Source organism: Nothobranchius furzeri, chromosome 7 (genome assembly GCF_043380555.1).
Source record: "Nothobranchius furzeri strain GRZ-AD chromosome 7, NfurGRZ-RIMD1, whole genome shotgun sequence".
In the NCBI taxonomy this organism is placed as follows: Eukaryota; Metazoa; Chordata; class Actinopteri; order Cyprinodontiformes; family Nothobranchiidae; genus Nothobranchius; species Nothobranchius furzeri.
Genome location: NC_091747.1, coordinates 71805349 through 71823594, shown reverse-complemented (window position 1 = coordinate 71823594; position 18246 = coordinate 71805349). Strand labels below are relative to the sequence as shown.

The 18246-nt window shown below is 42.0% G+C and overlaps 1 protein-coding gene across 2 annotated transcripts in view; it reads left to right on the top strand.

Moving 5' to 3' along the window:
- The first annotated feature begins 3548 nt into the window (after positions 1–3548).
- Positions 3549–18246, top strand: part of LOC107382287 (equilibrative nucleoside transporter 2) — a 33978-nt gene continuing 19280 nt past the window's right edge. Inside the window, exons 1-6 of one of the 2 annotated variants that reach the window (XM_015954382.3) lie at positions 3549–3844; positions 6330–6391; positions 6472–6553; positions 6636–6769; positions 13038–13177; positions 16299–16433. In XM_015954382.3, the coding sequence (XP_015809868.3) occupies positions 3695–3844; positions 6330–6391; positions 6472–6553; positions 6636–6769; positions 13038–13177; positions 16299–16433 (703 nt within the window). In that variant the 5' untranslated portion in view covers positions 3549–3694. Of the gene's footprint in view, positions 3845–6313; positions 6392–6471; positions 6554–6635; positions 6770–13037; positions 13178–16298; positions 16434–18246 lie in introns of both variants that reach the window. The other variant, XM_054751749.2, reaches the window with a different exon arrangement.

The following is an 18246-nucleotide window of genomic DNA, read 5'->3' as shown; positions in this document are numbered from 1 at the left end:
GGAAGGCAGGGAGCCAAAAACCAAAAATCAAGAATCCAATTATCTAAACCAAGAAATGCCAAAAACACTAGAGACACTAGAGCGTGAACGAGAACGAGTCTGACAAGAACAAAGGACCGACAAAACATTGAGACATAGACAGGGATATATACAGTGGGGGGGGGGGGGGGGGGGCAGGTGAACTCAATTACTAATCAGGGAGGAAACTAACATGACCTAAGAATAAAACCTAAAGACGAGAGCAGGAAACATAACTAATATTCTAAGGGGGGAGAAAAACCTCAAACACCGATGGGAAAAACACACTAGAGAGACTAAGGCCTAGTCCACACGTAGCCGGGGTTTTTTAAAAACGAATATCCGCCCCTCCAAAAACTTGCATCCACACCACCACGTTTAAAAAAAAAACTGTCCACACGTACCCGGATAAATACGTTGTTAAGGACATGCCAGACCTGTAGGCGGCAGCACTTCCCCCGTTCTTAACCTCGTCCTTCGTCTGTGGTCTTCCGCAAGGAGCAGTAATTCCGCTTGCAAAAACAAACAAGCAGAAAGCGCTTGGACAATTGATAAAGCGAGCGCAGCTCTGAGGGCATCCATGCTGTCGGCTAGTGTAAACACAGGTCGCACACGTGATGTCAGCATTTTTTGTCGCGGAAAGTGACGTTGCGGACCTTAAAACTCCGGTTTTGTCTGTCCACACGCAGACACCCAAAACGGAGAAAACGCAGATCTTCACTTTGGCCGGAGTTTTTAAAAAGATCAGTTTTCGTGTGAAAAAACTCCGTTTTCGTGTGGATGACAGGCCAAAATGTAGAAAAATATCTACGTTTTGGCAGATCCCCGGCTACGTGTGGACAGGGCCTAAATAACAAGAACAGCTGTAGCTAAAGGAAAATGACCTAAGAGAAAAACCTAAAGGCCAGAAGGGCAGCAAACATAACTAATATTCTAAGGGGGAAGCTGAAACTAAAGGAAAAACACTAAAGAAAAACTACAGGGGCGTGACTAAAGGGGACCACGGGAGCACAGGACCTGGGAGGGGGATATCTGAGGAGGGAAACCTAGAGGGCTGAAGATCTGGGGGAAAATGGAGAACACCAGGAGACACATGAGGAAAATGCAGACAAGGACACATGAGGGCGCTAGGAGACACAAATGGAGAACCTAGAGAAGGATGGAGAACACAAGGAGACACATGAGGGGAGACGCAGACGCAGACCATGACAATAAATGAAATTTTATTTTAAATGACGCATTTGTGCTGCAAAGCTAACTTGGCAAACAATAACAACATTTATTATATCAAATACTAAATGTTATGTTACAGTGTGACAGAGGTGGTGGTCGCCGCCTGGCAGGAAACAGTCCAGTCGGATCAGAACTGTCATGATTTTTGGCAAAACCCGAAACCACGAGCAGAGACTCTCTGGAGCCACGCGAGGAGCGGTTGAGCCAACAGTGATGTTTCTTACATTCCTTAGACTGGAGGTAACCTCCGTAGCTGCTGACAAACATCGTGGAGATGGAGCCACACGCGTTTCTCAGAAGATCAGGAGGCCCTGAGGAAAAATGGAATGTTAGTGAAACTTACAAAAGCAACACTGGTGAGCTTTGTTATGTTACATACGGTCAAGAGCTTCAGGTCGGACGGGAGCCACACAGCAGAATGGTGTCGAGATCAATAGACATCTGAGAGGCGGACAGCCTGAGCCACGAGTGGATGAGCAGAAGGATCCGTAATGACGAAACTGATTGTCAGTCATGGAAGGATGGTTGAGGATTATCCAGGAGGAGGAGGAGAAATGGTGGCGTGATTAGAGCACGAAGAGCAGGAATTCCAGAGATCTGTGTAGAAAATAAGAGAGGGTTAGTGACTGGCTACCAGCTGCTTTTATTCTCCTGCCCGATGTGCTGATGGGTTGCAGGTGTGTGAGGATGCACCTGCTGTTATAGCCACATTAGAGGAGTTGTCAGGTACCTCCTCTGCCGTCCAGTAGTGAGCAGCTGGCTAAGGAGGAGAGAAGGAAAAACAACACAGAGTAGAATAATAGTAACTAATAATTGTAATCTCTTGTGTAGCTTACCTTACGTGCACTTTAAAACCTTCACCTGTGCCTGCTCACAGCTTCCTGTTTGTCTGGTCTTTCAAACTGGGCTCAGAGAGGTTCTGGAACAGGGTTTCGTCTGACAACTCCTGATAAGGGAGAGGATCCATCACCACAGAGTCGAACAGCAGGTCCATAAGCTTACGTGAATACCCTGGAAAAGGATTTTCATTATTACAATAATTCTCCATAACCATCATTATGGGTTTATCACACAGTTTATGACATACATGCGGTTGGATTGGTCTTCAGGGCTCTGACGGTGTCATCTCCACGGTACAGTACAGCCTTTAGGCCTCCTCCCAGTTGGAGTACGGGACGGTGCTGTACTACACCTGCCAGTCTGAAGTTGCAAGTGCGATATTCTGGCCACAGGGTGTGGTCTGAGTGACTATTCATCACATCTGTAAAGGGTCATTTTAGCACATAGTGGATAAAAACATTATTCAAATAATCAAAAAATATGACAAATATGAGGAAAGATGGTGCGCAAGATCGATAGCGGGATTGGTGCTGTGTCTGCAGTGATGTGTCGTGGTGAAGAGAGAGCAGAGTCGGAGGGCAAAGCTCTCGATTTACCAGTCGATCTATGTTTCTACCCTCATCTATGGTCACTAGATTTGTGTAGTGACCGAAAAAACGAGATCGCAGACACAAGCAGCCGAAATGAGTTCCCTCCGCAGGGTGGCTGGGCTCTCCTTAGAGACAGGGTGAGAAGCTCGGTCATCTGGGAGGGGCTTGGAGTAGACCTGGTGCTCCTCCACATCGAGAGGAGACAGTTGAGATGGCTCGGGCATCTAGTTAGGATGCCTCCTGGACGCCTCACTGGTGAGGTTTTCCAGGCACGTCCAACCAGGAGAAGACCTAAAGGAAGACCCAAGACATGCTGGAGGGACTATGTCTCTCACCTGGCCAGGGAGCACATTAGGATTTCCCCGGATGAGCTGGCCCAAGTGGCTGGGGAAAGGAAAGTCTGGGCCCCCCTGTCCCCGTGGCCGAAAATGGAATTATGCATGGATGGATGGACAAAGTCTCAAAGTGTCCCATTATTCTGAAATAAGATGTGTTTATCTTTGAACACATCATTGAGTAAATTTAAACAGATTTTTAATTTTTATCTTAATACATTTTTAATATGCAAACGCTTCATATTTGATACTAATATTTCCTGTTTCTAAAACTACCCGTTAAAACCCAGGTGTATTTATTTATGCAGCACTGCCCTCTGGTGGAAGATCTTAGTACTGCACGTGTCAAGTGACAAAAATATTGTTTTTTTAATTATATAACGCTGTGAATATACTTAGATGTACAGAATCAAATTGACTATTTTCATTACACAGTGGCAGTTACAAAGCATTATTATCTGATTAATATTGCATACCGCTGGGTTAGAAATCATCTTAAATTACACTTTTTTTTTACACATTTATCAAACGGTGCATTAAGTTTAAAAACGTAATTTAAGGTCATAATGTGTATTTTGGTGTCATTTTGATCCTCTGCTTATTAATAATGTTTAGTCTGTTGTTTTTAGCTTCATTCAATTCCAGTTTAAAGCAAGTTTAATAGTCACATAAGCGTTCATGTGCAGTTGGTCTTGTTTCTTGTGCTGTTTCTGGCCCCGCCTACCCGGAAGTTCCTCGTCCCGCTCAGAACTTCTTCAGAAGTCGACTGGTTTCATTTACATCCTACCGATCCGCCGGAACGACCCGCGAGCCCACTTCCATTCACAGGTGAGACTCTTCTCTTCCGTTAGTATTTATTGTGAAATGCTTGAACCTCTGAATCTCTCACATTCTCACACGCGCTTCACGCACATTTGTTATAATAACCGGGAAAGTCAAACTACTTCCGCTCCAGGAGCTTTCCCGGCAAAATAAAACTGTCATTTTCGTCATTTTTAAATTTAATCGTTGTTTTCAACAGAATTGAGGAGAAAAACAGGCGAAAAAGCAATTTTCGTCCCTGTACACATCTCCACATTACACCGTAAACATGACGGTTTAACAACTAACAAGTCAGACTGATGTTATTATTATAATAACATAATAATAAATATAACAAATGACAAAAACACAGTTCTCTTCTCTAATGTTCAAATAAAACTTCCTAATTTATTAATAGAGGAATTGAACATCACAGACAGAAAATGTGAAAATTAATTTTTAAACGGAGCCTTTAAATATATATCTATCATGATTATGATAGAAAGATTAAACTAAAAATATTAGGAAATCCAATAATTGAAGGAAAACAATTAAAATGTCTAAAATGGCCTATAATGCCCAAAGTAAAATAAATGCTATTTAAAATTCTTAACAACTACTATCCATCAGCAGAGACGCTGAGGAAGAGATTTGGTTTAGAAGTTGGTCCTTGTGAATTCTGTCAGGGAAGCCCTGAAGGAACAGAACTCTTATTTTTCAGCTGTCCTGTCAGTAAGAAGTTTTGGGAAGAAGTCCTTTGTTGGTTAAGAGATAAAATAAGAGAACTTGATCGTTTTACAAATGAAGATATTCTTATTTACTATTCTAAATTAAATGGGAATAATTCATCGTTAATTAACATTATTATTATTATTATTATGGGTAAATACCACATCCACAAAAGCAAATGGAAAAAACAACTTCCAAACATGAACTGTTTCATAAATGAATTCCGTATGTTCTTATTCACTTTGATCCGTATAAAAAATTCCAACGCAACTGCAAAAGCCTTTTGTCATGCTGCACACAAATGTTTAATCTTGTAACAATGTTTTTACTTTGTGTTACAAGTGCCTCTTTTTAAGTTTCTTATTTGTCTTTTATTGTTACTAAAGATGCCTCGCATGTTTCCATTATGTGATGTCGCCATGAGAAATTGTAATAAACATTTACTGTTAATAAAAAAAAAAGCTCTGCAGGAAACCAACAAGCTAAGCTAACGCAAAAAGCAAAAGAAATGCTTGTGTGGGATTTCACAATAAGGTTAAAATAAATTTCTGAAGCATTTTTATGATGCATAAAAAAACTTGAACACAGCTCTTGTGATCTTCAGAGCGGTCCAAATTGTTGCCAATTACCGTAAAACTCTATTAAACGATCCCGCCATTTACGATGGAATGATGTTTTTAGTTCCGTTTGGAATCACACACACACACACACACACACACACACACACACACACACACACACACACACACACACACACACACACACACACACACACACATACACACACAGGTCAAATGAATTGGGTCTCCTAAACAATTAACATATGACAGTCTTGATCAAATCTATTTCCCCTAAGAACTAGTTACAAATATTTGTGTTACTTTTCAAGAGCGTTACAATAACAAAACAAATGTAATTGCTGAAGGTTACAATAATAGCCTACAGCCTTTTTGTATTTACCTGTATAAGTATTATTTATTCTCTAAGTGTATGTGTTGCCTTAAAGAGCAAGTCACCCCCTACCAGAGTCTAACTCCACTCCCACTTCATGTTTGAAAAATGCAACAAATGCTGTTGCCTGGTAGACCGAGAGGGCGGAGCCGCTAACAAATACACACACACTCAGGCTCACGACAGCATTGTGACATCATAATGTACCAGTTTACATCATAGCATACTTCTTAGCCAATAGCGGTGGCAGATTTAAATTAAAATACAGTGCAGAGTTTTTACCTGACAACGGCACAACACTGCCAGTTTTAGGCAGAATATTTAAATTTGAACTAAGATGCACTAAAGTGCCAAATTATTGACGACACGTGTCTGCAGCACGATTAGACACTCGTTTATTTAGTTTATCAGCAAAAAAAAATGTTTATTTGGGGTGACTTGCTCTTTAACGAGTGAATTTCCCCACTGTGGGAACAATAAAGTTTAGTCTTTTCTATTCTAATAAAAGTGTTTTGCACATCAGTAGAAAAGCAGTGTTTAAGCTGCATTCTATTCCATGGCCACTGAGGGGCGACTTCTAATGAAGTCATTATAATAATTTTTATCAAATATTTTCTGAGTTTAGGGCCTCAGTCACCAGTCGGCTGTGTTCCTATCGCAGCACGATGCTCATATGAGTATTTATTATAAAATACACTTTGTGCAGAGTAAAAACACAATGCTGCTGAGATGGACAACAAAAGTCATAAGACAGGCATGATTTGATTAGGTGGAATACTACGTGAGCTCTTGTTCACCAGAGCAGTTTGCTTACAGACTCGTCTTTCTGCAGGAGCGTCAGAGAAGCAGCAGAATGTGGAATGAAAAGAAACCGAGTCCCCCTCCTTCTGACCGGTGAGGCCCATGTCTTCTACAGTTTGAAGATAAATAAATGTATGTATTCTCCTCCTGATCGCAGCCTTTTGTTCCCAAAGGGGTCAGGCTGTAGCCGTTGTCGTCTTTGTTCTGGGGGTAGAAACTCTGCTGCCCTGGAACTTCTTCATAACGGATTCACAGGTTTGATTATTTAGTCCTCATCTCCTTTGTTAAATGGCATTATCTAAAGTTACTAAGTCTTTTAACTTTTTATATCTTAAAGTATTTCAACGATCGCCTGAGAGAGTCTAACGCCACTGCTATCACCAAAGAATATAATTTTGGCAACTGGATGGCGTTGCTTTCCCAGCTGCCTCTGCTGCTCTTCACTCTGCTCAACTCCTTCCTGTACCAGAGGTGAGAACTGGTGACATACTGGTTTCATAATTACCACCAAGTGGTGACGATGATGGCAACGGTGATGCTGATGATGATGGCGGTGATTAGGCGTGGGCAGTATTACCGTAATACTGCTATTAAAATGGCAACAGAATGAGTTTCAGTACTGCCGTGAAAAAAAGCAGCGCACTTTAGGAGACAAGGAATAAATAAAGAAATAAATAAGAGTAATTTAATGCATAAAAAAATGCATGGTTGGATTTTCAATGATCAATAAGATGTGATATTCCATATAAATATGAATTATCAACCTTATTGGTCTTTCAATATTTGATTTAATGTGAACTTGGCTTCTTTGGACTGCCAGGGAAACACACACTTCATAATAATTCATAGTCAAGAATGTAGTTTATAAAAGTGAATTTAATACTATATTTCTAAACTTTTGATGAGGCATTTTGATGTTTTTCAGGTTCTTTTATGAAAGAAACTGAAATCAGTTTGTTGCAAAACAGGAAAGGTTGTTTATTAAAGAGATGAGTTCACATTTTCTTCAAAAAAACTCCTCAAGATCTGGCTGTAAACATAAAAACCTGCAGTTTCCTCTTGCATGAAATAGCCAATCGTAGGCAAGCCCTTCCAGCCAATCAGAGATGAGAAAGGCGGGACCTTCCTTGGACATCCTAGGATTCCAAATGACGCCTCCCGGGACCAACAGTAACCTCCAACACGACAAATTTATTTTATCACCAGCACAAAAACCATGAAGAAGAATACAGAGGTATTCAACAAGCGAAAGCTGTTACAGCAGGCGTTTACCCGTGGCTCATCATGTAACCACAGCTCCTGGAGATGGAAGGAGATCATCACTGCAGTTGCCACGTGCATCTGCAAAGATATGGTTCCAATCTACACGGGCAAGAAATGTGGGTTTTGTGAGTTGCAGTGTTGGGCAAGTTACTTCAAAACTGTAATGCATTATTTATTACGTGTTACCCTCATTTTAAAGTAATTCATTACATTACAATATTACTGATTTTAAAATGTAAGGCATTACACTACTTTGGCATTACTTTAAGTTACTTTCACCAAAACAACTTCAGTATGAATCTGGTCATGTGACGCTCAGTGAGCTCATGACATATATGTGGAAGGTGATGTGGTGTCTGAGCTTGGATTGCTGTTAAAAACAGTCAGATATAATAACAGTGCTTTAAAATGATTGTTTATTAAATAAAAGCAACAACAATCTGTACTCTCAGCACGCTGCCATCTTATATTAACTGAGCAGGGAGTGAGGTGGTGGGGGCTCCAAGCCTATATTTGCCTTGGTCCACAAATGCCTTGATACGGCCCTGGATGTGGGACTGACTTCTGGGGTGATCTGATTCTATCACATGTATAAATATTAAATGATTATATATTATTGTTTTTCACTGGTAAAAATGTGTATTGGGGATAAATCTACCTACTTTTTTCTTTTCAAGCACTTTGTTTTGTTTTCTTGATTTTATTTGAATAATTTCCTGCCCTTTCTCCCTCTAACCTTCCTGCATGCTGCATGTTTTCTCCGTCTTCCAGAAAAACTGTAAACTAGATTTCCTACTTTCTAACTAATCAGCCAAAGGGATCTACCGAATGCAAAAAAAAAAAAAAAAAAAAAAAAAAAAAGCTTCATATGCGCTGCGCTCCTGCAGCAATGAGTTGAAATCACCGGGGCACAGATTATGAACTCAGCTGAAAAGTACATGAAGTACCAGAGAATATGAGCTGATATAAACGAGTTTTGGTGGAGCGATTTTATGAATATAACAGCGGCCACGCGCAGGACGCAGCTGGAGTATTTGAGCCATCACCGCTGCGTCCTCTCTGCTCGTAGAATGCCCGCAAAGCTGAGTCCATAAATGACGTCATATATGTGGATACTGGATCTTTTTTCAGGCTTCCCGCAATTTGAAATTTTAGGAAACCCACATCTTGAATCTGGGTTTAAAAATGCATCATAATTACCGCGTTACTGACACTTGTACCGAGTAAATATTACCATTTTCTTTCCCTGTAATGCCTTACATTACCACCTTACAGCAAAAAGCAATGCATTACAGTAATTAATTACTTTTGTACCGCATTACTCCCAACACTGGTGAGTTGGTGCAAACACTCGATCCAAGAAACAAGATGCCCAATCGAAAACACACGACCAACGTTCTGTTACCTGATTATTGTGACGCATGTTGGGCCAAAGTAGAGGCAGAGATTCAAAACGGGATGTTCCACGTTAAAGCACCAGTCGAACGACACATCCACATATGAGCCTGACGACACACTTCATCGACCAAGATTGGAACCTGTGCAGCTGGTGTTCACAGACAAGTTACTTACCCAAAGACTAATCTGGAGAAATGCTAGCCAAGGGAGTCAGAGAAGCTCTGGAATCATGGGGACTGCAAGAGGATCGCCTTGTCTCTGTCACCGCAGACGACGCACCAACAACATCCTTTCCCTGCAGCTGAGTGACACGACACTCCTACAGGGTTTGGTCCACCGCCTTCATCTGGCCGTTGGTGAGTGCTTCAATCTAAATCTATTTGAAATGGATACGAATACATTCAGTTAGCGAGTTGACATAGAAGCTAAAAGTTATAATTATATAAACTAAACACAGATGAAATCAAAGTTCTGGGATAAAAATGTCAGTCACATTATTTGACACGTGTAATAGTAAAATCTATAATGTCATTTATTTACATATAAATTATTTAGTAAAAGTAATTAGTACATTGTACTAGTCCTGAACACAGTGTAATATAAAAAAGTACATAATCTTACATTTACTTGTTTAAACACACAGAGAGGAGGGTGAAACTAAGAGAGGTGGAACAAGCAGCCAGCATCTGCAGGAAGAATGAAGCTGCGTTCTCCAGTTCATGGAAGAGAGGATGGGAGCTGGCCAGGGCTCAATCAGATCACCCCCCCCCACCCCCCCTCCGGCATCTCATCAGCTGATCACAGACACCCCTACTAGGTGGGCTCTATGCAAGCACTGATTGAACGGGTGATGAAACAAGAGAAAGCTCTCTCACAAGTCACCTGGTCCCATCTCAGCAGGATGTGGAGGTTCTGGAATCCACGAACAAGTCCTCAAGGAGTTCACAGATGCTGTGTCTGGGTGTCATGGTCTGCGTCTGCCCTTTCCCTCCTGTGCCTCCTGGTGTCCTCCATCCCTCTCTAGATTCCCTTTTGTGTCTCATAGCGCCCTCATGTGTCCTTTGTCTGCATCTCAATTATGTTTTTTTCTGTTTGTAGGCATTCGGTCATCCCAATCCCCTCCAGTTGTAGCTCCAGTCTCTTTGTCCCCAGCTCTGTGTTTGTGTGTGTGTGTGTGTGTGCGTGTCCATTCCCCAACTCAGTGTGTGTGAGTGTATTTAGGTGTGATTGTGTGTGTGTGTGTGACTCCTTCCCTCAGTCTTTTAGTTCAGTTTTGTGTTTATCTGCCCTCCTTTGGTTCTGCTTCCCCATTTAGATAATTATTGTCACCTGTCTTCCCTCCAGCCCTCACTCCACACACCTGTTTCCTGTTCCCTCAATTACTCCTCCCTGTTTATTTAAGCCCTGTCTTGTCTTTGTCTGGTGTCGGTCCATTGTGGTAATTCTGTCAGTCTGCTCGTGTTGTCGCTACTGTTTTGATCTCCTGCTCAGCCTTTTGGATTTATTGGTTTTTTGGCTCCAGCTCTTTTGGATATATTTTTGTTTCACTCATCCTAATAAAAGGATTTTACTTAACATCATCTCCTGCCTCGTGTCATCTTGGGTTCCTGCATTTTGGGTCCTACCAACACCGAATCGTGACACTGGGGAGCGTTACCCAAGTGTTTCCTACGTGAAACCTGCCCTCCATCTGTTCAACAGCCAGATACTCCAGCATCAGGATGGTGACACGGAGCTCACCACAACTATAAAAGAGGGCGTACTGACATATTTATGATGACCAGACAACCCAGGACCTGCTTTCCATTGCTTCTGTGGTCGGCCCTTGATTCAAAACCACACACGTCAAACAAGAGAGGGTGGATTACATCAAAGCAAGAGCTGCTGCAGAGCTGCAGAAGCTGGTGGGCGAACAAACCGAGGCAGTACCTCTGTCATCACTGCCGTGGGTCAGGGTGAGTCAGAGGAGGCTCCTGCTAAGAAGAAAGATAAATGTTTGAGCAGCTACTTTAAAACACCAGCAAAGCAAAGCCAGGCAGCCCAAATAAGAGCAGAGTCTATTGAAAAGGAGCTAAGCTTCCATGGAAGCAGGTCCAGACTCTGAAGCACTGGTGGAAGAGGAATGAGGCACATGCTCCCCCTAGTGGTTAAACTAGGAAGTGTTTCTCCACACCTGCTACAAGCTCCCCGTCAGAGCGCGTTCAGTGCAGGTGAAAGCAGCGAGAGTTGACAGCTTGTATTCCTAGCATTCAACTTGTAGAAGCCTTAGATTTGGCAAATTTTTTTTCATATCCTACTTTAGTTCTTTTGTGTACCTCTTGAATGTTGTAGTCATGGTGCAGCTGCACTTAAAACTACAAAGGCTGTGTTTTGTATTTTGTGAGGAATGTTTATTTTTTGAGGCGAGGACAATAGGCCTGTATTATTTTTGTCTACAGCTGCCATCCAAACCTGAAAAGTTATTTTTTCCCTTGTTTGGATTTTTGTAAAATTATATTAAAGCTAATTTTGTTGCCGCACTTTAAACTTAAAAGGCTACAGGTTTGGTATTTCACCCCCGACTCTTATTTATAGGAGCAAAGAGAGTAGGCCTACAGTTTTGTTTCATGTTTCCTTTTAAACTTGAAAAGTGTTTTTTTCTTTTCACTTGTTAGATTTTGCAAAATAAGCAGACTTAAACTTTACGTTTAGTGTTATGCCCTGCACCATGCTCTTTAAACCTCACAACTGTTCAGTTTCTTATGTATAAGATGACCAACGTGCCTTTCTTGGAAAAAGTTTCTAAATAAAACCTATTTAGTCAATTCTACCTTTATTTATTTGTTATATCATTTCAACCTGCATTTCCATCCATCCATCCATCCAACCATCCATCCATCCATCCATTATCCGTCCATCCAACCATCCATCCATCCATCCATCCATCCATCCATCCATCCATCCATCCATCCATTATCCATCCATCCATCCATCCATCCATCCAACCATCCATCCATCCATCCATCCATTATCCGTCCATCCATCCATCCATTATCCGTCCATCCATCCATTATCCGTCCATCCATCCATCCATCCATCCATCCATCCATCCATCCATCCATCCATTATCCATCCATCCATCCATCCATCCATCCATCCATCCATCCATCCATCCATTATCCGTCCATCCATCCATCCATTATCCGTCCATCCATCCATCCATCCATCCATCCATCCATCCATCCATCCATCCATTATCCATCCATCCATCCATCCATCCAACCATCCATCCATCCATCCATCCATCCATTATCCGTCCATCCATCCATCCATTATCCGTCCATCCATCCATCCATCCATCCATCCATCCATTATCCGTCCATCCATCCATCCATCCATCCATCCATCCATCCAACCATCCATCCATCCATCCATCCATCCATCCATCCATTTTCTGAACCCGCTTGTCCATGCAGGGTCGCGGGGGGGCTTGACGCCTATTTCCAGCGGTCAATGGGCAATAAGGAGGGGTACACCCTGGACAGAAAGCCAGTCCATCGCAGGACAAACAATCTCACACACACACACACACACACACACACACACACACACACACACACACACACACACACACACACACACACACACACACACACACACACACACACACACACTCACACCTAAGGACAATTTAGTCAGACCAATTAACCTGACAGTCATGTGTTTGGACTGTGGGAGGAAGCCGGAGAACCCGGAGAGAACCCACGCATGCACACGGAGAACATGCAACTCCATGCTGAAAGATCCCAGGCTGGGAAGCGAACCCAGGACAAGCTGCATTTCCACATTGCAATTTTATAACAACTATTAGTTGAATTAAAAGAAATAATTGTTATTTATATTGTTTTCAGCATATAAAATGAGCCATATCGGGATACGACATTTTTGCCATATTGCCTGATGATGATGATGATCATGATGGTGATGATGATGCTATTGATGATAGTTATTATGATAATGGTGATGATCTTGAGGATTACCATAAGGGTGATGATAGTGGAGTTGATAATGATGATATTGATGACGACGCTTTCTGCAGGGTGACGGAGCGTCTTCGTGTGGCCTTCAGCCTGGTCTTCATCTTCCTCTTATTCTCCCTTACTGCTGTGTTGGTGGTGATCCCCATGCAGCCAGACACTTTCTTTTCAGTCACCATGGCAACCATCTGGTTCATCAACAGTAAGTTTCTGATCATCTTATTTTGCTGTATTAGTTGCACTTTACGCACCTTTAATGAAAAGCAAATGCACAAATCAAGACAAAAGCCAGTCGACTGATGTCTCTGTGTTCTACCGCCTCACAGATCTGCCTTTTCCATCGTAACCCTTTTCATTTTACCACTGATTATGTTGTCCCGTAATTTGAATATTTGCACCTACAACCCAACATGGAAGGAGATATTAGAATGGAGTAGAATAGACTTTAATGATCCCACAGTGGGGAAATTCACTCATTGAGGCAGCACCTAGACTTAGAAAATACGGGGAGAACAGGTAAATACACAAAGGCATTAGGCTATTATTGTGACCTTCTGCAATAAAAAAAGGAATAAAAATAGAAAATAGAGACATTTCTAATTTTGTTCTTTTTTTTTCTTTTATGCTGTTTCTTTTTGGAAACTCAAATATTATTGAGTTTCCAAAAATAAACAGCATAAAAGACAGAAATACAAATGTACATCCAGGTATTGCAGTGGTTCCTAACCTGGGGGTCCCGACCCCCACAAGGGGGCGCCAAAGCCTCTCAGTGGGTCGCCAGGACCTTTCCACTTTAAGGGGTTAAAACTTCATTTATTACTTGTTTATAGCCTACATTTTGCTCACATTTTTTTTCATGAGTGAAAAGTTTACTGATATTAAGACAGGAAATAATTAGTACAGAAAAAGTAACACACTTTTAAGAACATTTTGCTCAGCTCACTGTTTTATTTTCAAGTGTCAAAAGTTCATTAAAGATAGGACTGGTTGATTAATCACAGCGTTTACAGTAAATAATCTAGTATTAACAGTAATATGCACATTTAAGCACATTTTGCTCAGTGTATTTTTTATGTGTCAAACGTTTATTGAAAGGAATGATTGATTTATCAGTGTTTACAAGAAACTGTGTTCAGAAAAGTAATACAAACTGTCAAGCACATTATGCTCTGTTTGGTTTTGTTAATGACTTGGTTCTGTACTGGAGCCTACTATTACTGTTATCTATTGAATCAAAGCATATTAAAATGTGCTTGAATAATTTGATCATTTCTTAATACTGTTTGTACTGGAAGAGAGAATGGGAGGGGCTCGTAAAAAATTTGACTGGTAAAAAACGGGGTCCCTTGGGAAAAAGGTTGGGAACCACTGAGGTATTGCACATGTACTGAACGTAGCGCTGATGCTATTGTGTAGCTGGATAATGCCAGTACCAGCTAAACTGAGGAGTTATGCACTCTTACTGCAGAGGGAATGAATGACCTATGGAAGCGTTCTGTCTGACATCTTTGGTGTCTCAATCTACCGCTGAAGGAGCTGTCCATGGCCTCCACAGTGAAAGGGAATGGAGGTCATCTTCACCACTATCCTCCTTTCACACGCGTCCTCAACAGAAGCCAGTGGGCAGCCCAGAACTGAGCTAGCTTTCTTAATTAGCTTGTTCAGTCTCTTCCTGTCTCAGTCAGAGTCGCCTGTAGCCCAACAGAGCCAGAGAATAACAGAGCCAACCATGGACGTAATTTTTACTTTAGAAGTGGGGGGGACAAGGGGGTGGGGGGGGATTATCTTTACAGTATGCTCTAATGGGAAACAGGCTTTAACACAAACGGTTGTTTCCGCATGGTTCTAGAGCTCAACCAGTGTCAAATTAATATAGCGTAATATTGTTTTTGGATGGTAAATAGTTCAGGGGTCAAAACTTGACTTTGGAAAAAGTGGGGGGGGGACATGTCCCCCCTGTCCCCCCCAAAAATTACGTCCATGGAGCCAACAACAGGGTGATTAAAAAAGTTTAGCCGATGGAAATTACTTCAGAAGGACCACAGCCTCCTTAGGAGGTGGAGGCAGCTTTGGCTCTTATACAGATCATCTGTATTGTGGGACCAGTTCGGTTTACTATTGAAGTGAACTCAGAAGAACATCCCTGTTCGACAAATCGCACCTGTTCACTCAAGGACTCGACGGTAACACCAACGATGCTCAGGCGGATTCTATCCTCTCTAATCCAAGCGAAGAGCGGCAAGCGCGTCCACAGGCAGCCCCTGCTAATCAATGCTAGATAGATAATGGGAGGAAAGAAGAAAGCCTCGTTCTCCCGGATGGAGCTAGAATCATTCATTCCTGCCTACGAGGACTACAAAAACATCATAACTAAAATCGAGCCCACCATCTGCTTGATGAGTACAAAAGCTGTTGGCACAGCCGTGGCTCAGGAGGCAGAGCAGGTTGTCCAGTAATAGGAAGGTTGCAGGTTCGATCCCAGCTCCCACCAGAGGAAGCTACTGTTGTGTCCTCGGGCACAACACTTATAAAGCAAGTCACACCAAAATCAACTTATTTTTTCTGATGACCTGTATAAATGAGTGAATAATAGTGGTTTAGGCATGTCTAGTCATTATTTTTGAATTTTGGTGCATTTTCTTTAAAAACTCAAAATTCTGCCTAAAAACACCAGTCTAGCGCCCCCTTCTGCTCAAAACTATGCAACACGTTTAATTTGAGTTGGTGTGAATCTGCGTTAGCCAATGGCTAACGAGAATAATGATGCATAGCCAAGAAAATTACTACGTAGCAGTGCCGTGACTGTAGGTTTTAAAGCTTTGGGGTCTCAGCCACGCCTTATATCACATTTATTCAATTATGATTACTTTGGTGCACGTTTAATGTGATATGAACTAGCACCTCACTGTTAGCTCATTTTAAATTCAAGCGTGTTTTTACATATATTTATGGACATCAATCAAAACAGGAAATGTATAAATTGAGATCTGTTTAATTAATAAAACAAATATTAATAAGTGAAGTCCGGAGAAGGGAGGAATCATACAAAGGCACATCTTTCCGGACGCTCCTGATCCTGATGACGGCACAAGCTGCTGGCACCAGAGGATCACCTACGACCAAGAGAACAGCTGGTATCAGTAAATAAATAATGAAATCAGGGCAGTTTTAGTGGGATGTTTGTGATTGTGTAACATAAATGTGCACACCACAGAATGACTTTCTCATTTGGTATTTACATTTATAACCAGAGCACTAGACTGGAAGTAGCTCCCATGACACTTATTAAGGACTTTGTGGTGTGTGTGTTCGTCTGTCTCAAGTGTTCAGTGCGGTGCTGCAGGGCAGTCTCTTTGGCGTGGTCGGCCTGCTTCCTCCTCGGTACAGCACTCTGTTCATGAGCGGCCAGGGTCTGGCTGGGATGTTTGCAGCCATCGCCAGGCTCTGCTCCATCCTAAGTAAGCAACGAATGCCTGACTCTAAATGTGCTGACAGGGCTCCAAAAGTTACTAACTAGTTACAAACAAATGAATGTACTAACGACAGAAACATAATTAATCTCTAAGGCCAAACTATTTAAATGACAATAATATTAACTGAGTTTTATCAGTGAAGCAGCGATCTGGGAAATAACTGATAAAACTCAAATATTATTATTGTCAATTAAATAGTTTGAAAGATCCTCCTCATTTTCTTGTTTAAATTAAGCAAACAAATGTAAAAAAAAAGTCAATCTGCTGTCATGGTCTGCGTCGGCCCCCTCCTTTTTTGTGCCTCCTGGTGTCCTCCATCCCTCTCTAGATTCCCTTTTGTGTCTCATAGCGCCCTCATGTGTCCTTGTCTTCTCAGTCTTTGTGTCTTATGTGGTACCGGTACAATTATTCCTCCCAGGTCCCGTGTCATCTCATTCCTCCCCAGCCCTTCCAGGTCTTCATTTTCTGTGTCCTTGTAGCCCCCAGCCTCTCAGTCCCCGGTGTGTGTGTGTGTGTGTGTGTGTGTGTGTTCATTTCCCAGTTCTGTTTATAGGTGTCAGAGTTTATGTGTGTGGGTATTATATCCTCCTCCAGATAGTTTGTGTGAGCCTTTCCCTCAGTCTTTAGGGTTAAATATTGTATTTTAGGGTTATCTGCCATTCTCTGTTCTGTTTCCCCATTTAGATTATTATCGTCACCTGCCTTCCCTCCAGCAGCTCACTCCGCACACCTGCTGCCTGTTTTCTTGATTGCCTCTCCCAGTCTATTTAAGCCCTGCCTTGTCTTTGTCGGTCCATTAATGTTGTTTGTAGTTCTGTCAGTTTCGTCCCTCTGTGTTTATTCCAGAGTTTTTGATCCCCAGATATTTATCTGGATTTTGGATTTTTGGCTTCCAGCTTAGAGATACTTGGTTTTTGGCTCACCTAAAAATAAAGAACTTTTACTTAATCATCATCCTTGCCTCGTGTCATCCTGGGTACTGCATCTTGGGTCCTCACCACCGCCACATGACATCTGCATCAACAACCTTCCAAGAGACAAAGTTCAAGACGATCTAGAAATGTAACTGAAGACAACACAAACAGTCTGAGGGCTGAGCCACATTTTGGACAAAGCACCATAAATAGCGTTGATTTAAAACCTTTAGTTTGCTCTGTAGTGTGACTCTGGAGCTCCCCGTGTAGAGGGCTGGGTGAAAGCAGCGGAGTGTCAGACAGCAGGGGTGTTTCTCAATGTCAAGGTGCCGGGCCTCGCAAGGCGATGTCTTGCTGGGCCATGCACCCTTCTTACAAGGACACTTGTAACATGTAAGTAAGTAAGTAAAAGTTTATTTATAGAGCGCCTTTCACAGATATAAATCACAAAGCGCTGTACAACATGATAAAGATCAGGGCAAATACCTCTAACCAATAAAAACATCCGAAAAACAATAGCAGTGACAAAGTAGAAAATAAAATCATGAGTATAAACAAAGGGAAGGTGTGAACCCGAACAAAGCCATCATTCTGAAACATTTAGGGAGGGAACGCCTGGATGAAAAGGTGAGTTTTTAGATGATTTTTAAAGACCTCTACAGTGTTAGAGAGACGGAGATTTGAAGGTAGACTGTTCCAAAGTCTGGGTGCAATAGTCTGAAAGGCCCTGTCCCCTTTGGTTTTCAGTCTGGTTCGAGGAACAGCCAGGAGGTTTTCACATGTGGATCTAAGGTTCCGAGAGGTGGTGTGTGGGGATAAAAGCTCAGATAGGTAGCTTGGAGCCTGGTTGTTAAGAGCTCTATAGGTCAGGACTAAAACTTTAA